Source organism: Aureococcus anophagefferens (assembly GCF_000186865.1).
Source record: "Aureococcus anophagefferens unplaced genomic scaffold AURANscaffold_20, whole genome shotgun sequence".
In the NCBI taxonomy this organism is placed as follows: domain Eukaryota; class Pelagophyceae; order Pelagomonadales; family Pelagomonadaceae; genus Aureococcus; species Aureococcus anophagefferens.
Window position 1 is genome coordinate 495,325 of NW_008705580.1, and position 9,970 is coordinate 505,294.

At 53.1% G+C, this 9,970-nt stretch overlaps 4 protein-coding genes across 4 annotated transcripts in view; 2 read left to right on the forward strand and 2 right to left on the reverse strand.

The window, feature by feature from the left end:
• The window catches only part of AURANDRAFT_72162 (expressed protein), a gene marked incomplete at both ends in the record, with an annotated part of 2,818 nt that extends 2,287 nt beyond the window's left edge, over window positions 1-531 (reverse strand). Inside the window, 3 exons of the mRNA XM_009041353.1 lie at window positions 26-81; window positions 128-222; window positions 267-531. Of these exons, the coding sequence (XP_009039601.1) occupies window positions 26-81; window positions 128-222; window positions 267-388 (273 nt within the window). The remainder of the gene's footprint in view (window positions 1-25; window positions 82-127; window positions 223-266) is intronic.
• A 620-nt stretch (window positions 532-1,151) lies between these two features.
• AURANDRAFT_38346 (hypothetical protein) lies at window positions 1,152-2,105 on the forward strand (the record flags this gene model as incomplete). Its single annotated transcript, XM_009041304.1, has 3 exons — window positions 1,152-1,442; window positions 1,494-1,550; window positions 1,607-2,105. The coding sequence occupies 3 exons, from the start codon at window positions 1,199-1,201 to the stop codon at window positions 1,810-1,812; spliced, it is 507 nt and encodes a 168-aa protein (XP_009039552.1).
• Window positions 2,106-3,119: 1,014 nt separating this feature from the next.
• AURANDRAFT_54512 (hypothetical protein) lies at window positions 3,120-4,915 on the forward strand (the record flags this gene model as incomplete). Its single annotated transcript, XM_009041305.1, has 4 exons — window positions 3,120-3,174; window positions 3,231-3,289; window positions 3,336-3,518; window positions 3,570-4,915. 4 exons carry the CDS (start codon window positions 3,139-3,141, stop codon window positions 4,477-4,479), a joined length of 1,188 nt encoding a protein of 395 aa, XP_009039553.1.
• A 1,599-nt stretch (window positions 4,916-6,514) lies between these two features.
• AURANDRAFT_30397 (hypothetical protein) lies at window positions 6,515-8,629 on the reverse strand (the record flags this gene model as incomplete). Its single annotated transcript, XM_009041352.1, has 2 exons — window positions 6,515-7,925; window positions 7,986-8,629. 2 exons carry the CDS (start codon window positions 8,627-8,629, stop codon window positions 6,515-6,517), a joined length of 2,055 nt encoding a protein of 684 aa, XP_009039600.1.
• Window positions 8,630-9,970: the final 1,341 nt, after the last annotated feature.

Sequence of the window (9,970 nt, forward strand, 5' to 3'; positions counted from 1 at the left end):
GCTTGCGCAGGAATATCGCCATTACGAGAAAGAGCACCATGTGAACTTGCTCGCCCAATTCCTGGATTTCCTCCGGCTCACCTACCAAACAAATATATTAGCAGGTAGAGGAACGTGCTCGTCGCACCAAATATTCTGGTGGACATTGTATGCAGGTACTCCGCCTTGAAAATGGTGAACATCAAAAGACCGATAAAGCCAAGTAACGTCAATTCTGAGTACCTGCAGTTCCATCATCGGCACACAGTCACAACGAGGAAACGCACAGCGACGTCAAAATCGGTTGAAATGCTTCCGGTGTCGTCTCCCTGAGATGCTCATGTCCTAGTTCGAAGCAGACCGATAACAAAAGGATGAAGGTGACGAATACAACGACCACGATGTTCATTCCCCTCAGTGCTTGAGAAGGACCTCGTGAATGCGGCAGGCTGTCCGTGCGGTCGCGTCGCTCTAGAAGGCCTTCTAGAGCCGGCGACCGCACTCTAGAGTCACTCTAGACCGAGTGCGTCCGCCGTCCAATGACGCAAAGACCCAGTCGCCCAAGGTATGGATTCGGGGCTGGGCGCGCGGGCGCCTGCGGGCCGACATTTACCTGAAAATTCCGCCGGCGGGCTGCTTCGGTTGGGCTAGAATCCGAAGCCGAACGGATCACCAAGTCACAGCACAAATTTTACCAGTGGATACGAAAAAGAAAAGGTATATACCGTGTTAGAATCCGAGTATGCTAGTATGAAGCACCAGCATAGTATAGCATGAGCATAGCCAGTATGCTAGTAAGGCAGACTTAGCATAGCCAGCACGGGCCAGTATGAGCGTCCCAGCATAGGGAGGATAGCATAGTCCCGAGTTAGGGCAGCATAGCCCAAGGAGCGGAATGTAGGCTCCCTAGGTAGCTGGCTTATCGCCAACTTAGCAAGCGCACTTTGATTGTGCTTAATCACACTCGCGTTCTGACCTCCATAGTCGCCGTTTATCACGGAGTTCCTAGGGCTGAGCATTACCGGAATTACCTAAGACCTACGGAGGCCCTTAGGGTGTACGTAAGAGCTCCGACGTACGTGGCATGTCACAGAACATACTCGTGCTCCCCCCGAGGTCTCCCCCTCTCCTTTGGGCGCTACTTTCCTGGCTAATCGAAGATTACACGTACAAACAATTCTAGAGCTCGCTCGCCGCTCGCTAGTTTCAAGCAGCTGCTATGGATGTTGTCGCTGCTCGTGAAAAGATGATCGCTCGCCGATTTGGGGGCGCTCAACAGTCCCGAACTGGCGGCAAGGGTTCAATCCGCAGGAAGAAAAAGACTGTGCACAAGACCGCGACTTCCGATGACAAAAAGCTTGGGAGCACACTGAAAAAGCTCGGAGTAACGAACATACCGGCCATAGAAGAGGTCAATCTGTTCACCGCGGATGGTAAAGTAGTCCACTTCTCAAACCCGAAAGGTAGCACCCTGAATTAATCACGTGAGATAAGCTTGCAACCCCTGCGCACAGTGCAAGCATCGATTGCGGCCAATACATACGTAGTCAGTGGTCCAAATGAAAGTAAACGTGCGTACCCGACTTGACTTCTCTCCGTCTATTGGAAGTCATTTATTTATACACAGAACTTACGGAATTGTTGCCTGGTATCATGAATCAGCTTGGACCGGATAATATTAACCACCTCAAGCAGATTGCTGACAGCATGTCACTTGGTAGTGGCAATGCGCAGGAATCAGCTGCCGTTGGGGCGGGGGCCGTCGGGATTGACGATGATGATGACGACGTGCCGGACCTTGTAGAGAACTTTGAAGATGTTAGCAAAATGTGATTTCCCAGGCCCGCTGCAATTTCGCAGATATATATAAGCCATCTTCAGGGTGGCCTCCCATGAATAGAATACAGCGCAGTGCGTGGTTCGCCCCCCGAGCCCCGACAAGCCCCCAGCTGTGAATCGAGCGCAGAGCACCATAGCACGCCGCTGCTAGCGCGACGGCGACGTTCGAAGTGATGAGGGAATTCGGATGTATAGTAGAGAGATGGAGAGTTTTGTATCTCCCTAGTGGCTCGCTGGTACAGAGCCACCCAATATCCTTTCCCTTCCTTAATACTTTCTAACCCTGTTATAGTTGCGTCCCGCACTGTAATAGACGGAGAGTCTAGAGAGTTTTCCTCAGGCCTGTGATTGCATTGTAGGGGGGGTCAATGAACCCCGGCGCTCTCCGGGCTCCGCTCCGCCTCCGCTGGCGCCTGGTTTTGGGAGGCGTCGCCGGAGCGACTTCCGGGATTTTGGGGGACGCGAAAATTTGGGGAACTGCGTGGTGCGGCGCACCATGGCGAATGCGCCGATTTATGGCTCCCCCAAAACTCGCCCCGGCCAGAATGGGTCACAGTGCCCTGCACTTGACGGACCAGGGAGAGCGTTTTGTGAGAGCTGGGCTGCCCCGTGTCGCCGCCCGTCGGCCCGGCTGTGCGCCTGCGGGCGTTTGGATTCGGTTCCCCGCGCCTTGCGCCGGCCCGAGTGGCCGCAGCAACCGCAGCGCTGCTCGTCGGCGCCTAAAGCTCGCTCTGCAAGAGACTCGGGGAGACTTTGCTGGGTCCTGATCCAAACCAGGTCACCAGCGTGCTGCTATTCGCCGCGTCGACGTCTCGACAGCTTCGCGGTCTCAGAAGGTCCACGGAGGAAGGGCAAGGGCGCCAAGGACTACTACACGTGGCTCGAGGCGAAGTACTCCAAGGCCTTCTACGTCGGCGAGTCCCGCGCCTCCGGCGGGCGCCAGGACCTCGAGTTCGAGCGTCGGTCGCCGTCTACGTGAACCGCCCCCACTACGCCAAGTTCCTGGATGTCATCCCCCCGGACCCGCAGCACAGGAACATCCTCGAAACGTCCGCGCGTCCCCGACGCGCGTTCCGCGGGAAAAAAACGGGCTCTTCTAGTACCATAACTTCGCTCAATTCGGACGGATCCGGACGAACCGAAAGTCGTTTTCGAGTTCCTACGCGGGCTCCTCGGGACAGGCGCAGCCTCGGAGCTCGGCTCGACGACGGCAAAATCCCGGTTTTTCAGTGTCGCCCCTAATTGCATGGTCCTTTTATTATCTACTAGGATTCCTAGTAGCAGTAGTAGGCGCCAGGCCTAAAAGTTGGCGAGCACGTAATGGCCGATGACAAACACATCGACGCCGATGACGAGGTGGGTCGTGTGTCTCGCTAGCAATTCGTTCGCGCTCGGGAAGTCTCGTATCAAAGGTTGAAAACACGGAGGAAGATGTGGAGCTCGATATTTCAAACAGTGACGTTTGCACAAAGTCACGCCGCGTAGCGACATGAAACGTTTTGCCAAGTGTAGAGTAGGTACCGAGAAGCCGGGAAAATTGCTAATCTGGCGCTACAAGGGCTCGTGCTCCAAGTTAAGCCTGGGGCCAAGGTGCTAGAACTGTGCAAGTTCGGAGACATGGTCATAATACAGAAGTGCGGCAGTATTTATCAGAAAAAGATCAAGGGGAAGCTGATCGATAAAGGAGTGGCTTTCCCAACGTTTACCCCCAGCGCCGTTTGACAATTTCCACTTAAAAGTTATGTACATAGTTGCGTTTCTGTGAATGAATGTGTATGCCACAATTCCCCTCTTGAATCAGACACTACCAGTGAAGTGCTTTCAGAAGGTGATCTGGTGAAGCTAGACGTTGGTTGCTACGTGGATGGCTACATCGCCGTCGCTGCTCACACAATGATGTGCGGCAAGCAGCCGAGTATTGACAGGCCCTTATCAGGTCCTCAGGCGGACGTGCTCCATGCAGCTCATATCGCCTGTGAGGTAGCACAGAAACTCCTCCGTCCAGGAAACACGAACTCGCAGGTGACGAAGGCCATAGCCAAAGTTGCGGAGGACTTCAGCGTAAGCGCCTGTGCTGGAGTGCTGTCGCACCGAATGAAGCGCTTTGTCATTGATGGCAACAAAGTCATTCTGCTTCGCGAGGACACAGATCAGAAAGTAGAAGATTTTTCTTTTGAGCTAAACGAGGTTTACTCCATAGACGTGGCCATGTCTACTGGTGATGGTAAGCCAAAAGAGATGATATCCCGCACAACAATCTTCAAACGTTCTGTTGACAAGAATTACATGCTGAAGATGCGATCAAGCCGGACACTCTTCAATGAGATAAACTCTAAGTTTCCGGCGCTACCGTTCACACTCCGTGCCCTTGACGATGAGCGGCAGGCACGCATGGGAGTCGTCGAATGCTTGAAGCATGAGCTCATTCACCCGTACCCTGTTCTCTTTGAGAAAAAGGGGGACTATGTATCCCACTTTAAGTTCACAGTTTTAATCCTTCCCAGTGGCCCCACTCGCATTACTGGTCTCAAATCGTTTGAAACTGAGGCTGTCAAGACTGAAAAAACCCTTTCAGATGATGTGAACGCTATCATGTCCCTTGCCTCTAAGAAGAAGAAGAAAAAAGCGAAGAAGAAGGCTACTGGTGACTGTCCGGTATAAGCGGCCCGTGTAAGACAGGGACTTGAGGTCTAATCGGGCATGTAGACAACAGGGGCAAAACCAGCAAACGGGAGACGAGAGCTGCCGGGTGTGCATGGGCACACCCGCGGGGCACGGCACTGGCAGCTCGCAGGTGGCGCTTGACACGCGGCCGCAAGTGGCGCGGGGGTGTTGGCGACTTCAAGTAGTGGCCTCGCCGGCCCTTTCAGGCCCGGACGCGGGGGTGTTGGACCGCTATGTTGGGCCGGCGTTCCGGACCTGCCCAGGCCAGCGGCCGCTAGCCCGCCGCTCTAGCCCGCGGGAAATACGACGACTTCTAATTTAGGACCCGGCCGGGGCCCCGGAGCGGCGAACGCGGAAAATACTATTAGTAGTACGACGCGTACTAGTTTGGACCGTCGGACCCCATCGAGATACCACTAGTCCCAACTAACCTACCGTGCGCTTCAGTTGCAAAGGATCGACATAAAATTGCATTTACGGCAGTACAGTATGTTTCCGGTAACGAGTTCGTGGGTTAGACCACCTATCATCATCCAGCTAAATAAAACTGCTGGCTGTGGTGGTCCTCTCCCAGCTCGCCGCTTCCCCGGCCCCGGAGGGTGGGGTGGCTTATTTTTTGAGTGCATATGGTTTCTACTAGCATCGAAGGGTTGGGTTAATATCACCGGGGAAGCAGCTCCATGCGTTCTTCTGACTCCTCATGAAGCCCTGCGGCCCACACACTGCCTTGTGGCGGCTTCTGGCGGCCACAAATAACTTCAACATAGAGCTGTATGTTCAACTTGAACTAAAACATGAGATCGGGCAGGGCGCGTTTCTCTCGTCGCCGAGCTCGGCGCGGAGCTTCAAAAGGGAGTCGAACATCTCGGACTTGGACGGGCTCCTCGCTGGCGTCGAGCGCGCCGTCGGACGCCGCGCGCGGCCGCGGAGACGCGGTCCGCCCGTTGCGCGCCGACCTCGCGGCGGTAGAGGCGGGCGGCGCCGGCGCCGCGGGCTTTGCCGCCTCGCCGTCGTCGCCCGCGTCGGGGTCCGTCGGGAACGAGCGCAAACCGATGAGCAAGCAGGCCTACGCCGCCGCGCTCCGGGACCAGATGGACGACCGGTCCAAGGGGCCGTCGAGCCCGCGGAATCGCGACCCGAGCCCGATCTTCGGCGAGCCGAGCCGCCGCGACGCCTTCGGCAACGAGCGCGCGGCCGTCGACAAGCAGTCCTACGCCGCGCAGCTGCGGGAACAGATGGCGCAGGACGCGGGCCGGAGGGACGCGGAGCGCGCGCGGCGGCTTTCAGCCGCTTCTTTGCTCTAGGATTGTTGGAATTTATCAGAAGTGCATGCGGGAGCTTTATTCCAACGGATTTGCACGCGTTTTGTGATCCACTAATCGAATTTTGTTGATCCGTATTACGAAGCGCACAGTAGGTTAGTCGGGACCAAGTAGAGTAAAGCCCTAAAGCCCCCCTACATACTTCACCGTAACACAATATCCGCGTTCTCGCTCGGTCATCTGGTCGCGTATTTCTGCGACGATTTTTCACAAACTTGCCTTCCACGAGAGGAAAACTTGTTCGTTTTTATTTTGTAGCTTATAATTTTTTTGTTGGTTGGACAATAGTACAACTTGTCAATCTATCGGGCCTGTGCTGATTCTGATAGTATGTAATAACCACATTGGCGGCAAGGATGCACATGGGAAAACACGGAAGGGGCGGGCTGCATAGACTCTTGGAATGTCCACTCCACGATCTAAAGTCTAATTCTACTTGATCGTCATGATGTTCACTCAACAGAAGGCTTTGCGTGACGAGACCCAGCTTGGAATTCATGCTGACTACCAGCCAGCTCCCTGTGACGCCCCTGCATGCACGTTGGCCTCTGTACTCGTGACGCATTAGGGGGCTGCGGCGGGGCTTGAATTTGGCTGTGTGTATCCGGGCGATTCCCTGCCGGCAGAGAGCCATTGGCGCGTATTAGCCTTGGGCGCTCAAAGCGGAAAATATTGCCTTGATAAGAGGTGATAGGTTCGCCCCCGGCTGGTTACCAAAATGGACACCAGCCAAAAAACATCTGGCAAATATTCGATCGAGACCGAGCTTGGTGAATAAGATTCAAAACTTGATCCTCGACGGCAGTGACATCCCCTGATCGTACGACTCTCCCGGTTAGCTTGTCCTGAATTAAAGCAACCACGCGAATGGCCGCCTCCTGGCTCGGAACTTCCAGCGTGCCCTCAAAGCACTGTGATCGTCTTGGCGATGCTGGGAGGATGACACTGAGTCCAATCAAAGGGTCATGGACCAGCGCCTCGAGCACGGCTGTTAGAGATAGACATTCTGCTCTCATAACTCTAATGGCGTGATTACAAACCAAACGAAAGATCCCCTTAACTCCATCTACCTCCATCACGCTTATCAGCTGTCTTGTCAGACGAAAGGGGACATACTCCGGAAACTTGGCCCGTTGCGATGCCACATCAAAACAGTCTCCGAAGTCTATGTGTACAACATCACCAGTCAAATGATTCACCATGATGTTGGAAAGATGTCGGTCACCAAGTCCAATGATAAATCCTACCATAGAATTTAGCCCCAGAGTAAGTGTGAACCTTTGCCTTATAGAAAGCCACTTACACGGGGCTTCAGAATTTAACCAGAGCATGCGAGCCAAGTCTATTCCTTTGGTGCGCGCCAGGGAGTATGAAAAGGCCTCGAGCTTCCCTGGGCTGCACAACTCTGAATAAGCTGGAGCTACTATTTGCGAACAACTCGATTCTGCATCTGTCTGGATGGAAAATCTGTTTCTGTGTTCAGCAATAAGTGAGTGTACCGTGCAGCAGTTGGAAACCCATTCGAGCAACCCAGAGTTGTTCGACAGGGGCATGACCGCATACCTGGTTATTTGCATCAGGCCTTGGGCTGAGAGAGCTGGCTCACACTTGCTATATGCTTGTGCCAGCAAGCAGTTTATTAGACCACATAGCTGCATTACCCGTTCGTCCTGGCGCAAATCTTCGTTACCCTTTAGGAGGAAGTCGTATGATTCACCGTCCGAACCATGAATCTTAATCCGGCGCGGCCGCTGCTTCGAGCAAATGATATTTGCTTTTAGGGAAAAAGACGTAATGTGGATGATGCCGCATTGTTGCATACCACAAATTGGGAGCGTTCGACTTTTATCCCCTGCGGATAGCGATGTTCCTGGCACTGCGAGAGACAGATTCCTAACTGAAAGCAACATTGGAGCTATGTGGCAAAGCTCCAGGATCTCACAACCTACAGATGAAATCCGTTGTTTCAGGCGGCGGTGTAGGATCGAATACACATCCCATGCTTGATGGAGGTCCAAGTCTCGGCGACTGAGCAAAAACTGATGAAGGTGCCGTCGTGCCAATTCGACTTCACACCCGTGTGCGTGGCTGAAGGCTAGAATTCTTGCTGCATCACCAAGCCTATTACAAGCAACCCGAGCGAGTAGGGATACGGCCAGCGAAACTTCATGTCTCCAACACGAATGTAGTCTACCCAATTGCTCTAATGTGGTCCTTAAGTCACATTCACCAAACTGCAAGTTGGCTGCATTCTCTATCCCTTGGAACCATGCCTCGTGCCATGTAATTGCAGCTCGGTGCAGCTCACAAGCGACCAATCCTGCTTCAGCCACTAGAGTTTTATTTGCCTGACTTGCATAAAGACAAGCCTGCAAATTACAGAGGATGAAGAAGGAGGCATCACGACGCGAAACGACTGGCGATTTGCCTGATATTGTCAACGGATAAATCAGGGCCTGCGGATGAACATGGCCAATTCGAGTCAAGAGATGAGTTAGGAGCAACCGAGGCTCTAAAGCGGCATGATCTAGGTGCGCTATGAGTTGTGGCAGGACGCCGAGCCAGATGCCAACAGAACTCTTGGCCAGTCCTTGCTTGAGAGCGTAAATCGCTGAGCTCCATGATCCATACTTGAACCACAAGCTTATAGTCATTAACATTGCCTGTATTATGACTGTATCATTTCTGGCTTCACGGTTGATATCAAATAGTTCAATGCTGCGAAGGAACCCGCAAATAGACTCAATCACATAGCAACTGTGATCTTGGCATCCATGAACGCTGATATTTGGCCAAGGGGCCCGCCCAAGCCGCACTCGTGTCATTTCTTCACTAAGCTTATGATTCGTCAGACCCCAGGCGAACCACGCCTGCGGCGTGTGTGGCCCAAATTGTATTGCGAGTGACATCAAGGAATGAGCCTCATTAAGTGAGTTGTGATGCTCTGTCCAGCAATCTATCTGTGTAAGAGCAACACACCATTCACTCCTGGTCGTCAAGCTAGACAAGGTGATTTTAGGGTATTTTTGGCGATTTCTGAGTAACGCCTGCGATAGACAAAACAAGTAGTGATACGCTGATCTGCCATCGCCGATTTCCCACATTACCAAGCTTATCTGGTAGCAGATGTGCATTGATGTGATAGTAGGACAGATATTCGCCCTTGCCCTTTGAAAAGAATAATCAGGATCAGATATTTTATTAAGACGACACAATTGGTTTAAGTGCCTCGAGGAGAAGGGCATGTCGTTGTAAGGTGGCGATAGGTGAATTAGCAATGGCTGCAAGCGTCGCAGCGTGGCCATGCAAGCGAGTGGTCGGCCCATGTTTTGACATAGAATTGCTAAGGTAATATGCAAATCTAACTTCTCGATTGGGGACAGCACCAAGGTACGCACCATCATCAGTCTTGACAAATGCAAAGGATCAGGATGTGCCCAACAGACCAGCCTCTGTCGCCATTTCAAACACAGAGACTCGTGTGCATGTCCGACATCTAATTTCGGCGTCGTCAGGTGGTCGATGACTTCCTGCATCTCCTGAATGCGCTGTAGGAAGAATATTTGGGCAATGCCGGGACGGGAAGTATGTTGCAGAAACGACAGTCTCGCAGCCTGAAGGAAAGAGTGCGCATCGAGCATGCCAATACTAGCCGGCATGCAGTTCGTACTCTCAATGCCCAGGATAAGAGCAGCATGACTAAATAAGAGCTCGTGGGGCTTGTCATGCGATACTGCGGCAGCAGCAGCCAAGCATCTTGAGCAAACACGTTCATTTGTAGGGCGAGCACAAACACATTTGATCGAAGAGAGACTGAAACTACCCCAGAATGACATGAACTTTGCCATGTCATCCCACTTCTGGAGCGCCCATGCAGCTTCTACGCCCAGCGTAGCGGCTTCATAGACCATGTTTACCTCCATCCACTGAGCTTTGACAGCGGCAGCTGCTGCCCCTGCTCCCCCTCTAGGGAGGCCACACTGAGGAATCGCAGATGTCGTGCTTTTGTGCATGTTGCACGCCAAGCGACCCCAAAGCAAGCTAGCACGCTTGAGAACGCCGTGGTAGTCTAGAAGATTGATGCATTCTCTCAATTGGAGAATCGTAGAATCAACCCAAGCGCAGCCAAACTTGGTGGCGGTCTGACCGCTGCCCTCACTGTCGTA